This window comes from Mastigoproctus giganteus, chromosome 6 (genome assembly GCF_048544385.1).
Source record: "Mastigoproctus giganteus isolate SK-2022 chromosome 6, ASM4854438v1, whole genome shotgun sequence".
Classification (NCBI taxonomy): domain Eukaryota; kingdom Metazoa; phylum Arthropoda; class Arachnida; order Uropygi; family Thelyphonidae; genus Mastigoproctus; species Mastigoproctus giganteus.
Genome location: NC_143580.1, coordinates 217569956 through 217586053, shown reverse-complemented (window position 1 = coordinate 217586053; position 16098 = coordinate 217569956). Strand labels below are relative to the sequence as shown.

The following is a 16098-nucleotide window of genomic DNA, read 5'->3' as shown; positions in this document are numbered from 1 at the left end:
GGATTTCATTTGCACATTATTCTACATAAATTAGATGCATTGCTCTCGTTTATGACTTAAATTGCCAAAAGAGTCACTTATGGATGTTAAAAAATAAATTGTTTCCAAAAGTGACTAAGCTTTATTTAGTCTTGTAAATTAGTAATACAGCGTAGAATTGTAAATTATTACTAATTTACAATTTCTCCTATTTCCATTAATTACGCATTTTACCCTTTGGGAAGATATTTATGGCTAAGTTATTCATACCTTAGAGGTTTCTAACCATTTAATACTTCATACATTGTAATTATTTAACAAAATCCTTTTTATGTGCATTTGTAGTTATAGTGGCTGACAAAAAAACGGCATCACTTGTGAATTTTGCAAATGTGTTTTGCGCTGCATTGTGTGTTGAAGAAACCTTCGAAATGCATTTGTTAGATGGAATATATATCTGGTTTGATGAAATCCAATGAAAAGGCTCCACCTGATATACCTAATTGCCATAAATATCTTCCCAAAGGGTAAAATGCGTAATCATTGGAAATAGAAGAAATCATGACAACCAAACATTCATTTTATTGCATTTACGTGTACAAACTAAAATGACAAATTAACGTAATAGTATTGTGTACTGTAAATCAGCAAAATAAGTCCTCAATATTTTGTTGTTCCTATTCGAACTGCAATTACAGCCTTGCAACGATCTGGCATAGAGTTAATCAACTTCTACGATATACGGTTGCCCAATTTCGAGGTACCACACCATTACAATGCTCTCCTGCAGCTGAATATTACTTGTTGATTATTCTGAGCAATTTTAGAAGACATTATACAAAGGGTACTAGGAAAGTTTTGCAATACAGCTTTGTTTATTTAATTTTTTCAAAGTAATTTCCTCTACATTCAATACACCTCTCCATCCTCCGAATCCAATCTTTAAACCAGTTCTTCCAAGTTTCACTAGGGAGTAAAGCACATTTGTTGTCCCAAGCCCGTAGAAGGTCCTCATCACTGGAAAACCGCCTCCCTTTTAGCTTCATTTTCACATGCGGGAACAGTGCAAAGTCGCAGGGAGCAAGGTCTGGACTGTAGGGAGGGTGCTCGAGAAGTTTCAGTCCTGTCGTGGTCAAATATTCGGTGCAGGCTTTGGCGCGGTGAGCTGCAGCATTATCGTGATGGAGGTACCAGGTGTCCATTCTTGACTTTGGCCGCAGGTTCTTCATAGATCCAATGACTTTAGGCAGGCATTGTTCAGTATACCACTTAGCTGTGACTGTCTTCTGCGTGTCCAAAACAACACGTTCCACAATTCCACTCGATTTGAAAAATACAGCTATCATTTTCTTCTTTACAGATCGGGATTTTCTGACAATTACGGGTGTGTCGTCATCATCAAAGACCCAAACTTTGTTTTGAGCCTTGGTCGGCAGATCGTAATAGTACAGCCAAGTCTCGTCACCTGTCACGATGTTGTTCACATACCGAGATTGTCCCTTATCAAACTTTTTTAACATCTCTCGGCACCAAGTCACACGTCGTGTCATCTGCTCTTCAGTCAGTTGATGCAGCACCCAGAGAGAACAAAGTTTCTTCACGTGCAAATGATCTTGCAGAATCGAACGAATTGCTGGTGCATTTAGGCCCAAAGTATCCTCTATCTGTTGGTAGGTCACTCGCCTGTTTTCGTCAAGCATTTTCCTCACAGCAATAACGTTTTCCTCCGTAACTGACGTTCGTGGCCTTCCCGGCCTCTCAGAATCCTCCAGAGTGAAATTTCCCCTTTGGAATTCTCTATACCACCTGAACATCGTTGTACGATGTGGACAATCATCATCTAGTGCAAGAGTCATTTCTTCTAAGCACCGGTCTATGGTTAAACCACGCACGAAATTATACCGCAAAACTGTCCTTATCTCATTTCGTGACCACGATGCCATCGCAAGCACTTTACACTCTCACTACTAATGAATAACTGAGCCCATCGACTTGGCGCGGCGGCTACTATGCACGTATGAACATGTCTCAACAAGCAGCTTCCTGTGATTCATTGTTGCGTCATATTGCAAAACTTTCCTAGTACCCTTTGTATACCAGCAATTTTCAAATCAAGACTATTGGCTGTCTGCAATAGAAGATGCAATACCTTTCTTTGAGACAAATAAAATGACTGTAATCAAAACAAAATCATAACCATTTCACTACAAATGTTACTTTTTTTAAGTTGATGCAGTTTTTTTGTCCGCTTCTATTTTAGATTTAGATGCTACCAAAACTGATTTTGGAAAACAATAAATACAAATTTCTGGAACAATTTAGTGTAAAGCATCACTTTAGAAAATAACCGAAATAGCATCATTTTTGTTACATCTCATATTATGAAAGCACAACGAGTTTCCCCGATATTGCCCTCGAATAAACTAGACTTAGCCAGTAGAGAAGATTAATGTTACTTATTGCCCGTGGATACCACCACCACCCAGACGGCACAGTTTCGAAGCTTGTTGGCTTCCCATCACTGGGCAGGCAGGCAATACAAATAACTTTTAATCTAAACGTTAAACTAGGGCTTTCTTCAGTTGAAGTGAAAAGCTGTATCGAACATAACATTTTAAGAACAATAACAAATTAACGTTTCTCTTTTGTTTTTCAAAGGAAAGAAAGCAATTTTATTACTAAAAGGGTAATATTCAAGCTATATTAATCTCTGTTCTTGTCATAATTTAAACGATTGTCAATTTTTTGACAAGTTTGGATTGTTTTCAACTTGCCCAAAGGTTGTCTTTGTTTTTCTGAATGGAACAATTTTGCCTATGGCTGTCAAAGTAGGCATTGTTTTTTTTTGTTTTTTTTTTCACAGTACGAAAGTATGTATAATTTACAGTAAAATATTAACGTTCATTATACAGGGTTGTTAAAATTGAAGTATCCCTATGTAGAGGACTCTGGAGCGAGTTGTGAGGCTCGTACTGAAGAGAAATGTGGACAACAGGTACAATAAAAAATCAACTCGCCATTTATTGGGGAAAAAAAAAAAATAATTAGTGGAACCATCGCTATTAGCGCACCATCTTGCATGAATATGGTATCCTGAAGGCACCCACTTTGTTGCAGTTCTGGTCTTGCAAAATTTCATAATATCGCTGTCCATTGATGGAACAGGTGTGGGGTCCAGTCGATATTACCTGTTCAAGAAAATATGGCCGAATCATGAATGTGGCCATAAATACAGACCACACTCTCACTTTTGGAGAATGCAAAGGGACCTCTTGGATAACTCAGGGTTTTCTGTTGCCGAGATGCGACAGTTGTGCGTATTCACTTGTCCATTTAACCAGAAGTGGGCTTCATCACTCCAAAGGATGTTCCGTGGCCAAGTGATATCCACTGTCATTCGCGCCAGAAAATGAAGTGCATTTGTGACAGGAATATCTGCATCACCATGCTTTAACTGGTGCAGCATCTTGTAAGGATAGTACCCAAAACTTTACGCAGTGGCGTAGCTACCATGTAGGCAGGTAAGGCAATTGCCTCCGGGCCCTTTAAGTACCCGGTATAAAAGTCCTGTATAAAGATTCTAAATAAACAGTTATCCTTTACTTTCATTTGGGGGATCACATCAGGTGATTATGTGCTTGGCACACCCAGGGTTCTGAGCTGGATATCATCATTCTTCTTTTTCTTGATATCTCTCTCTCTCTCTCTCTCTCTCTCTCTCAGGGTAACTCAGAAAAATTTTTGGCTGTTGCAGCATAAGCCTCAGGCTTCTTTCCATCATATGGTCAATAATAATAACCTTCCATAAAATTGCTTATTCTGGAGATTTATCAAAATTAGAGTAAATTATTACATGTAGTTGCTCAATTTGAAAATATCAGAATATTTGCCTCCAAGCTAGTTGATATCAGCTTCTTTTTTTTGCGTGTCGAAAAGTGTGCCTTTTTATAGGCTTAGAATACACACATTATGCTGACACTTTATGGTCTAATTGCTTCAATATCTACATCAAAAACAAGATGTACAATAAATGTTTCGTTTCGATCAGTTTTTAGTCTCTTTACAGCTCGACCACTGTTTTAGACTGTTTTTTTTTTTTTTTTTTCATAGTAAATTAGTTATTTTTCTTTATGCAGTTTTACTTTTCACACATTTTGTTATTAGTATAGCATTAATTTAAATTTTATTTCGCTTTTTATTTGATAAATGACAAGGGAAAAGTTGGTATGTATACGAAAAGTGAAGCCATTAGGAAAGAGAAGCGGTTTATTAAATTTAATATGAGGGCGCTGTAGTAGCGACTGTTTAAAAATGGTGGCAGTAAGTTTTGTTCATTGAGGTTGTATTAGTCTGTTAATGTTGTCCCATTTTTGCTGTTCTCCGTGTTTACTGTCTAATTGTATGTTAAAGTCTTAACAAATTCTATATTAGTACAGGTGAAACAAGACGATGTTCTTGTTTCACCTGTACCTTTATCAGGTAATTAGTAATTAATATATATGTATTAATGAGCTGGATATCATTATTCTTCTCTTACTTGATGCCCCCTTCACTTCTCTCTCAGGGTAACTCTTGAATTTTTTTTTTTTCTGGTGCAGCATAAGCCTCAGTCTTCCTTGCAAGGAAGACTGAGGGTAAAGAAACAGTGCTGCAAAGTCATCTGATATTGTTTCAAGGCTATCGGCTAGCCTCTTTGAAAGTGCCCTTTATAGTATAGCTTAAGGAAAAGGAATCAGAGATCACCAAACCCCAGGGACTAATCTCTTAATCCCTTACTTCCACAATTAATTAAAAGTAACAGAAAAATTCCTTCCTTGTCACAACACATGTTTAACTTAATGATAAAGCAAACATCACAATGTTGACGGATGCTATGTCCCACAACAACCAACCCAACAATACGCCAATCCAGGTTACAGCTACTCTCAAGGATGTGTTGCGGTGCAGCCAATGGCATCTGTAGTAACAAATCAAGCCAGCATGCAATACGAGAAACCATTATTTCCCTGCAGAAGGCAGGGAAATAAATAATGGTTGCTCGTATTGCATGCTGGCTTGATAAATAATGGTTGCCTCTTTCCATAGGCTTAGAATACACAGGTATGTCACCATTAAAATGATACATAGACCTGAACATGCCAATGGTAAAAAAAGAAATATGCAATTACAGTGAGAAATACCAATAACGACAAGAAGTGCATCCAAATTACCTGGCAATGAACCTTTAGATAACAGTGAAGTTCTCAGAAGACTAAAACGCCAAAATCTGCTGGACTTAGTGTAATGCAGTGCTTTATGTTTTTATTCAACTAAAATATTTGGTGTGAATGCAGTCATCAGTGATTAAGCAAACTCAGTAGAAGTGTCATCATTGGACATTTCCTTCATTCAATCTGTCATACATCAGATTTACTTAATGTTCATTATCTCGAACAGATTTTAAATGAGCATTATAGTAAAAAAAAATTTTTGTGTAATGGATTTCTGTGGTGAAAACTTCCTCTCCCAACTGTTTTCTTTATTCTTCCATTGACACTTTTTAAATTTTTTCTGCTTTTTTTTAAAAAATTGTGAATGAAATCAAATCCTCCCGTGTACTTTTCACTACCTGGTTAAACAACATTTCCTATTTTCATTTTGATGTGCTATGCCGGTGGTTTTCGACCTTTTTTTAATAATGGCACTCCTAAGTAATTTATTTTATTTTGTGGCACCCCTACTCATTTTTCTGCCTGTTACATCAGATTCTCTCTCTGTAATATATATATATATATATATATATATATAAAATATTAAAAAAATATGTAAATGGCCGACCGGGCAACCCAAAGGTTGCAGGTTCAAATCCTGCCTCTGGCTTGGATCAGAGTAAAATGCAAAAACTTTGGGAAGTGAATTATGGCCACAGAAGCTGATGTGCCAACAACAACTAAAAAAAAATGTTAATGATAGTTATTACAGTTATATAACTATAAACAAAATTAAAATTCATAATGCAAATTATATATATATACAGTGTATCTATATATATATAATAATTTTATTCTTTATATGGAGGTACTAAATAAACATCAATTATAGGTTACCACAAAATTAAAAAGATACCATGCACCTTTTTATAATGAAATAAATATATAAATAAAAAAAAAAAAAAAAAGTTTAAGTAACTTAAACCCAAATTGCATGGCACCCTGGTTGAAAACCACTGTGTTATGCATTAAAGACACCCAACTTCTAGACATTTCTCATTTACATGTTGTCTAGGAAAAACTGCCAACAGGTGTCCAACCTTGCTGTATAGCTTTGTTTTTACCAGCACAAATATAGAAATTCTCATAGCGACTGAGTTTCAATCGGGGGAAACAGTGACCTTAAATTCTAAAAAAAAAAAAATAAATAAACTTTATTATTGGTTTCTGTCATGTATTTTTGTTTGATATTTTTAGCATATTATAATAGATCACCATTTTCAATTTAGTATAAAAGCTAAAAATTAAATTTTAACACAAAAGCCATGGAAGTATCTGTTAAATTGAGGGCACAGTGATGGTTAATATTTCAAGAATTACAAGTTTAAAAAAAGTAAAAGTCCATTTCTTCTTGTAGTCAATACCGTCATTACTTATACAGTTTGTTATTAGAAACCTTAAATTGTTTTTTATATTTACTCTTACAGCTTTTGGAAAGGTTTTCCTTGTGAGAAAGACCGATGAAATGGAACAAAAGGCAATGAAGATAATACCGTCAAGTTATATTTTATCTAAAAAGAAACATAAAGAAAGCGTCGTGAATGAATTGGCAGCACTAAATCGTTGTAGATACAGCCCATTTCTTGTTCAGTTTTTTAATGCCTATGAGGGTAATGCAGGAGTCCATATTATTATGGGTAAGTTTAAATTATTTTTTTAGAGTAAGTTGTTAGGTCTCAGTATATATGTTCAGGTTTGTGACACATGGTAATAGTATTTAATTTAAATACCAACTTGGTATGTAAATGCATGATTAAAAATTTATTACAAGTTAATGCCAAATTATATATAGACAGTGGCTTAAGTTCAGAACAGGGTGTGCACTCCAGTGAAAAAAGTTTCAGTTGGTTTCACGTCACTAATTCCGATTCAATTAGCACTACAGAGAAAAAAAGGTTAGGTAAGTTTTACACCACTAATTTGGGACGAATTCCAGTAATTAATGATTAGTAGTGATTAACACTCCAGGGGAAAAAAGGTTAGGTTAGTTTTATACCACTGATTCAAGCAATTGATCATTAATAGTTAGTGCAAAGAGGTGTGGTTATGTTATGCTACTAATTCAGGACGGATTCAAGCAATATGCCATTCTTGTTGAAATGCACATGCCAGTTTTCATGCAGTAAAAGAAAACATAAGGTAATGTAGCTAATACAATATATTTGAAGAATTATCTCATAAATTCTTTTATGAGAAGATTAGGAGATTTTATGAGATTCTTTTAAGGATTTAGATCCAATGATGCAAGGTTAATATTGTCATCTTAACCACATCAAGCATGATAGGTTGTCTCTGTTTCATGGATTTTTTTTTTGATTATATATTTCAGTTTTATGGAAGTAAAGCTTTTATCAACTTTGTCCCTGTTTTTGGAAAGGGAGACCAATATTTTCTTTACAGTGGTAAGGTTAACAGCCTATTTCAATGTAAATTAAACAAAAGGCTAAACTGGGACCTCAACAATGTCCATGCCACAAGTGCAGCATAATTGCCCCCCCCCTCACAGACTATCTTTGTTTGGCCATGTTTGTTGGATTTCAGTAGTGCATTGACTATTTAGGTCATATTTCACTAGTTCCTATAATGTGCGGTCTCCCTCCCCTCCTCTGTGTGAGATCTGTTAACTCAGGTAGTGGAAATGAAGGACCTGGGTGGTAATTGTGCAATCAGATATGAAGTTTTCTGAACAGTGCTATCAGGACTGCTCATGGGATTTTGTCAATGACATACAGCAGCATTTCTCAAACTGTGTTCCACGAAACACTAGTGTTTCATGAGATGTGTACAAGTGTTCCACGAAAATTCGTAATTAATACAGTAATTAAAAAAATAAAATAAATAAACTTTTGTATCGTTATAATTTTTAACTTTATTATTATTTTTTGGTTATTAATATACTAGGATAGAATATCGAATAGACCGGGAAACACTTTACAGTATCCTGAAAGTGGCCTCCAAGGAATGAATTTTCCAAGGTCAGGAAAATTCATGTCTAGGAATAAATAAACTCATACACTGACCATTAAATAAAATTTTTACTGTATCTGAAGTATATACAAATAATATCAAAAAACAAATTATTTACAAGAAACAGATGGTTGTATATTACAGAATGCTAAAATAAAATCATTTACTATAAAATATGCTAAAATATAAAAGTTAAAAGTGCTAAAAAAAACCTGAAGCTTTCGAGAGTGTCAGCTCCCTTCCTCAACAGCGTTCCATAACATACAACCATTAGTTTATTGTAAATAATTTGTTTTTTGATATTATTTGTATAAACTTCTGTTACAGTGGGAAGCAAACCGATATCATAACTAAACTCACTTCCTTGTTTAAAATTTTTTTTGATAATTCTCTGTATTTCGAAATACTATTGTTAAAATAAATGACCATGGATTTGTGGTTGAAAAAAAGGAACTTTAAAACGAGAAGCAAAGTACTTTCGAGGTTGGCATTCGAGGTGAGCGGACGCGCTTAGACAGGGCTCCTCAGTTAAGTGGTTTACTTTTGGATAGTGCTTTTAAATATTTGATTTATTTAGATATTGTTGGATTATTTTGTTATAGGTTTTCCTGTAACTGTTTGATTTTAATAATATTATAGATATAATTTTTTAAAGTTACTTTCATTGATATTTATTTAATTTTATAATGGTAGTTACGAGATCTGCCTTAAACACGTCACAGGGTATCGTGACTCACACGGAAATAGCAGATGGCGATTTACGGGTGAGTCATGATTTAATCCGTTGTGGAACCTGTGGAATGTTTTCCAAGGTCGACCTGGTGACTAATCCTAGCTCACCTGGGGATTCTTTTCTTTGTGATCGATGTAAGGAGTGCACCGATCTTAAATTACAATTTGGTGCACTGAGGGAACAATTTGAGTCCCTGAAAAAACGAGTGCTTGCCCTCGAAAATAATGCATCTGGGAGCTCGTCAGGGACTCAAAACTCCAGCAATCTACCAAGTGATGCACACCCGATTCGAGCCTCAAAACAGAAAAACCAAGTGCAAACTACTCTGGTTAAAAAGGACATTGTATTATTAGGAGACTCCATTGTCAGGGAAACGGGGAATATTTTTTGTAATAAAGATAGGTGGAGGAGAACCAGGGTATGTCTGCCGGGAGCAACTATTGATGATGTCACCAACAGACTGTCAGATTTTAAAGGGGGTAAAGAAAATATTATTATTCATGTGGGGACAAACGATATTAAACGTACACGATCTGACGATTTGTTGGAAAAATACAGAACCATGCTGAGGAAATGTCGCGAGCTAGGCCATAATGTCTATGTGTCTGCAATTCTGCCCAGACACGATAGGAGGGATTATATGTTAAGAGCCTTGTGGATTAACTCAAGACTTGAAGGAATCTGCAAGGCTTTAGGGGGTAAATTTCTATCAGCATGGCCCACACTTGTAGGTAGAAGGAATTTGTTTTGTAGAGACGGGATACACTTAAACAAAGGTGGTGCAAAAGTTTTTGCCAGTATTATTGAGGAAAACTTAAAGGTTCAGGGAAACTGCTAGTTAGGGGGGATGTGGGTAATACTGACACGCGTTTATCTGATAATATTGGTCAAAGTAACTCTTGCACATACCTCAAGAGTTCTTATCTGTTACCCCAACTGGACGTATTATCTAGATGTTCTGGGGGCACAAACGTTTCACGTGGGCGGGTAGCTAATGCGAGGGAAGAGAGCCTAAAAAACTTCAAGGGTTGTGTTAGGGTTGTTAAATATACAAGAACAGTAAATCTTAATTGTTTATACAGTAACGTTAGAAGTGTCGTCAATAAAATGAGCGAATTCGAACTGCTGGTTAAAACAAGTAACGCTGACATAATAGGGCTTACAGAGACGTGGTGCCACCCGGAAATTGGGGATGATGAATTTCAGTACGGCTTGTATAATGTATTTAGGAAGGATAGGTTAGATAGAAGGGGTGGTGGGGTAATGCTTCTTATCAGAAGCAGCCTGAGTGCGACGATAGCTTTCCCGGATTCAGACGTTTCACATGCTAGTATAGAGTCTGTATGGTGTGAGATAGTTGGAAACAAAGGTATAATGCGAGTAGGAGTAATCTACAGACCAGGTGATTGTGAAGATTATGACAAAAGCCTCTACATGCAAATGGAATGGGCAAGTAAGCGTCAATGCCTTATTATGGGTGATTTCAATCTGCCTCTAATTGATTGGAGTAAATGGGAAGGAAACTCGACATGGGGAACAAAATTTTTAAATCAACTAGATGACTGTTATTTGTATCAACATGTCAGGGAAAATACTAGAGAAAAGAGTATCCTAGACCTCATCATCACACATGAATCAGATGACATAACAGGGCTGACAGTAGAGGAACCAGTAGCAGGAAGTGATCACGGAGTTCTACGGTGGATGATGACGAGAGAGGTAGCAGAAGTAATAGGCAAAGGAATGGGTTTTAATTTCAGAAAAGGAAATTACGATGCCTTAAGGTACTACATGGCCTCTATTAACTGGGTAGATATCGCGCAGAGAATGAATACAATTGAACTGTGGTACGCTTTTAAAACATTAATCACAGATGCCTTGAATGCGTATATACCATTAAAAAAATACTCCACGAGGAGGGTTCCAAGTTGGATGACTAGTGAAGTTGCCGCATTACTTGAGCAGAAAAAGGTGGCATGGAGAGGTTACAGAACAACAAAAAGTACTGAAGCCTATAACAGCTACAAGGTGATGTGTAATAGAGCCACAGAAAAGGTTCGACAGGCAAAGGCAGTTTATGAGAAATCACTAGCAAACAGAGCAAAGAGGGGGGATAAAGAATTCTTCACATATATAAATGCCAAGAAGAGCAGGACAAACCAGATCGGACCTTTATGTAAGGGAAAGGGGATAGTAATAAATACACCAGCTGCCGTTGCAGATGAACTCAACAGTTATTTTGCATCGATATTTACAAATGAAAAGTCTTTTGTGGCAAAGGGAAATTGTGGGAGCGAAGTTAAAAAATATGTAATTAATGATATTGAAATTTCGCAAGATTATTTAATGAAAAAACTTTCGAGCCTACAGACCAGTAAGGCTCCTGGAGTTGATGGAATATACCCTATAATCTTAAGAGAGGCGGCAAGCGAGTGCATTGAACCATTGAGGCTAATTATGCGAGCATCATTAGACTCTGGGGAGATTCCCTTGGATTGGAAAAGTGCAAATGTATCTCCCATACATAAGGGTGGCTCTAAAAGTGAAGTTGGAAATTATCGACCTGTCAGTCTGACTTCAGTAGTAGGGAAAATCATGGAGGCAATGATCAAGGGTGGAATTCAGGATCATTTGGATCGAATTGAAATTCTCAAGGATACTCAGCATGGTTTCGTAAAGGGAAAATCATGTTTAACAAATCTGGTTCGCTATTTCGAAAGGGTCACTCACGAGCTGGATTTAGGGAATAATTTCGACATTGTTTATTTAGATTTCAGCAAAGCTTTTGACTCAGTCCCACATGAGCGGTTGCTTTATAAGCTGGAACAGGTTGGAATCACTGGGAAAATCCTTAGATGGATAGAAGGATGGCTTCAGGGCAGGAGGCAGAGGGTTGTGATAAATGGCTATTCCTCAGATTGGGTTGATGTAAGAAGTGGGGTTCCCCAAGGATCAGTATTAGGACCACTGTTGTTTTTAATTTTCATAAACGACATTGATGAAGGGATAGAGGGCGTGATGTCTAAATTTGCAGATGATGTTAAAATTGGGAGAGTAGTTAATGATCACTGTCAAGCTGAGCTTCTTCAGAGAGACCTAGATAGACTTCAGGAATGGTCAGAAAAATGGCAGCTGTGCTTTAATCCAACAAAGTGTAAGGTATTACACCTGGGAAACAGTAATCCCAAAATAACTTATTCACTTGGTGGAGTTCAACTAAAGCCAGTACTGGAGGAAAGGGACTTGGGTGTTACGATACGGTCAGACATGAAATTCTCTGAGCATTGTAAACAGGTTGCAAGGAAGGCCCATGGTGTCCTATCAATGATCTATCGAACTTTTGCAAGTAGAGAAAGGGACGTGATAATCCCATTATATAAGGCTTATGTTAGACCACACTTGGAATACTGTGTTCAAGTATGGAGACCGCACCTGAAGAAAGACATCGAGCTTCTTGAAAGGGTGCAAAGAAGGGTAACTCGCCTGGTGAGATCGGCAAAAGGGCGTCCTTATGAAGAAAGACTTCGAATATGTGGGTTGCAGAGTTTGGAAACTAGACACCTTAGAGGAGATTTGATTGAGGTGTTTAAGGCTCTGAGAGGCATCAGTAAAATGAATGAGGACAAAATTTTCAAGATTATAAATGATGCTAGAACTAGGGGACATAAATTCAAGTTACGGGGGGAAATGTTTAGATTGGATTGCAGGAAGTTCTATTTTAGCCAGCGAGTTATAAATTACTGGAATAAGTTGCCTTCATGGGTGGTAGAGGCCGACAGTTTGGGGAAATTCAAAGGTCATCTGGATAGTACTTTCGGGTAAGGGAAGCACATAGGATGATAGGTTTAATTTCCTTTTTATTTATTTTTTATTTTATTAATTATTATTATTTAGTTATTTATTTATTTTTATTTTTTTGTTTTTATCATTGTTTTGTTCGGATTTATTATTTTTTTTTTTTTTTTTTTTGGCTGGTGCAGCATAAGCCATAGGCTTTCTTGCACCATGCGGCCGTTACTAATACTAATACTAAAAAATACTAATACTTCTAGTAGTGCAACTGTGGTCGATGAAAACGAACGCAATATTGTCACACTTCAAAGTGAGGATGAACAATCCCAGCCTTTTGTTCCCTAAAAAATCCAAAGCAAAAAAAACAGGAACTAACTAATAAAGGACTAAAAGGAAAGTACGATGACAGTTATTTGAATTTTGTTATGTTTTGGAAATAAAGACGCTCCTGATGCACACAGTGTGCTGTTAATATATGTGTTCTGTCAATATATTGTGAGATGAAAAGTATTCTGTGACTAAAAAAAGTTTGGGAAACACTGACATACAGGAATTTTGATCCTTACTAGCAGGAATAAGGAGGTTATAATCCCATTGTATGAGGGAATGATTAGGCCACATCTTGAGTACTGCATACAGTTCGGGATGTTGCTTTTAATGAAGGATGCAGATCAGTTGGAAGGGCAATGAGGTTAATGAAGACAACAAAAGAGTGCTCTTACAAAGAAAGGCTGCAGTTCTGCAAATTGCAATTTCTGGAAGCTAATCACCTACAAGATGATTTGACTGAAGTATTTATGGCTTTGAATGGACTTAATAAGCTTGATGCTGATGGCATTCTTCCTCTTGCTCCAACTACAATGTAAGAGGGAATAAATTCAAATTGAAGTTGCATATGTTGTTTTTGTGACATATGCAAAGTACAAATGTTGGTTTATCTGTTTCCAAAACACTATACTTTCGTTTTAATGCTAGCCATTTTTTTTTTTTTTTTTTTGCTAAACAGTTTCTGACTGTATAAATGTACCATAAAATATTTTGGACTCTCTGGGACCAACTTTAAATGGAATGAACTTTCTGAACAATGTAGACAGACAACTGGGATACCTTCTAGGTTTTCAGTGAAATATAGGAACCAATAGAGATAAACATGATTATTCTGTTATATAAAGTAATGGTTAGAGGCCCCATTTTATTCTTGGACTGGAATGATGCATCCATTTATATCTCTCTTTATGTACATGATAATGATGTACATACTTCATTTTTTAAAATAAGACAAGGGTATGGGGAAGAACAACAAGATTGGTTAGGAGCACCAAAGTTTTTTTTTTTTTTTTTTTATCAAGAGACAGACATTTTCTTTATGAGCTGCAGTGTTTGACAACTAGATATCTGTGGGTTGACCTGATTGAAATGTTTAAGTCTTTAAAAGATTTAAGCAAACTAATGCTGAGGGATATTTGGTCATACACCTGGAGGCATAAATTTAAAATTATACCTAATACAGGATAATTGTAGACTATATCTGAATGTTTCTCGTCATAGACAGATTGATTTTTTTGGAGTAGATTTTCATTTACTCTTGTGTTTAGTTTAGGTTTAAATATATAGCAGTATACTTCCATTGGAGTACGAACTTTTTATTTCGGATAGTGCAATGCTGTGGCAAAATACCACTCTATCATGAGGTTAGTAGTTGCAAGCCTGACTTATTGCTATATACAAAATGGGATTTGTGCCCAAATTTTAATTAATAGCAAATTAAATTTAGTTTAGAAATACAGATAAGTTATTTTTCCATCATTAAACCCACTACAATTTCCATCATTTAATAAGTAATGTTAAAAATATTTACTGGTCTTTCACTCTATTAAGGACTAAGTGATTTTAATATAATAAATACTGATATAAGAATGAATTTTCTGTTTTTATCATGAAGTTTAAATTAGGAAATGCTAATATTTTTGTTCACTAACAAGTATAATTTCATTTTCAGAGTTTGCTCCATATGGTACTTTGAAGGAACATCTTGATATGTCAGGAGCATTCAGTGAGATTGTTACCAAGTTTTATCTATCAGAGCTTGTTTTAGCTATTGAACATCTTCACAAGGTAACTATTTTAGTATGAAATTAATTTTTAATATCGTTTTGCATTATTTGTTGCTGATGAAAATTTAATGTTCATTTATTTTTTTTCAGGTAATGATATATGGTTTATTTTCTTGACTGTTTCCTGGGCCATTCATTTCACAGACAGAATTGATTAATGCCCAAATATCCTTTGCATTAATTAAGGTTTTGCTAAGGAAAAATCATGTTTAACTAATTTAGTAGACTATTTTAACACAGTTACTCATGAGCTGGATGTATTGAATAATTTTGACATAGTTTATTTGCTGATATTGGGGATGAACTGAACATCAGTATGCCTTTACTGAAGAAAGACCTTTCATGCTGAGAAGAGGCTGTGCAAGTCAGGGTGAGTCATATGAAATTAATGATTTCAAAATTATAGATGATTAGAAAAATGTTTGAGCATAAAGGCAAGTAGGTTTCCTGGAGTTGATAGCATATACCCAGTAACTGAGTGAGGCTGCAATGGAGTAGGAGTGATTTTAGCAAGACTTAGTCCCTCATGAGAGGTTATTGTACATGTTGGGATTACTGGTAAAATTCTAAGATGGATTGCTGGGTGGCTGTAGGGCAGAGGCAGACAGTTATGATTAATGGATATTCTTCAGATTGGTGTAATGTCAGAAGTGAAGTCTCCCAAGGATTAGTTCTTGGATCACTGTTGTTTCTGATTTTCATAAATGACATTGATGATGGGACAGAAGGTTTGATGTCAAGATTTGCAGATGTGTTGTGAAAAGGTTATTTGGTTTAGCTTTAGATCATGCAGATGCATCAGCAAGATCTTTTGCTGATACTACTAAAGAAGCAGTGATGGCTCCAGTAAATATCTGGGGAGGGAAGGGGTATGAAAGTTACAAAATTGATTATTGGTAATTCATTTGCATTCTTTGGGGATTATTGCGTTGACGGAATCCAGTGTTAAATTGTAGGAAACAAGATGGAGAATTAGTAACATGCATATTTCCAATGGTTACAGGTTATCAGAGGATCTGTCTCGATCAAGGCAGATTCTGATATTATAAGGATAATTAAAACATGGTGCCAATTTAAAAAATGCTTATGTATGCAATTATGAAATTTATAATTAAAAGAGAAGATTACCTTGGAAACAAACACCTCTTGAAACATTTCTGATGATGACTTGTCGTGCAACAAACCAACGAATGCTGAGCCAATAATAAGTGATCAACGAGTGTGCATTTAGTCGATAATGAAGAATAAACATTCTTTAAAATTT

The 16098-nt window shown here is 35.8% G+C and overlaps 1 protein-coding gene across 1 annotated transcript in view; it reads left to right on the top strand.

Annotated features, from left to right (window-relative positions):
- LOC150084975 (putative ribosomal protein S6 kinase alpha-2) overlaps nucleotides 1-16098 on the top strand; it is a 28793-nt gene that overhangs the window by 508 nt on the left and 12187 nt on the right. The window contains exons 2-3 of the mRNA XM_090376418.1: nucleotides 6656-6865; nucleotides 14720-14835. Of these exons, the coding sequence (XP_090232544.1) occupies nucleotides 6656-6865; nucleotides 14720-14835 (326 nt within the window). The remainder of the gene's footprint in view (nucleotides 1-6655; nucleotides 6866-14719; nucleotides 14836-16098) is intronic.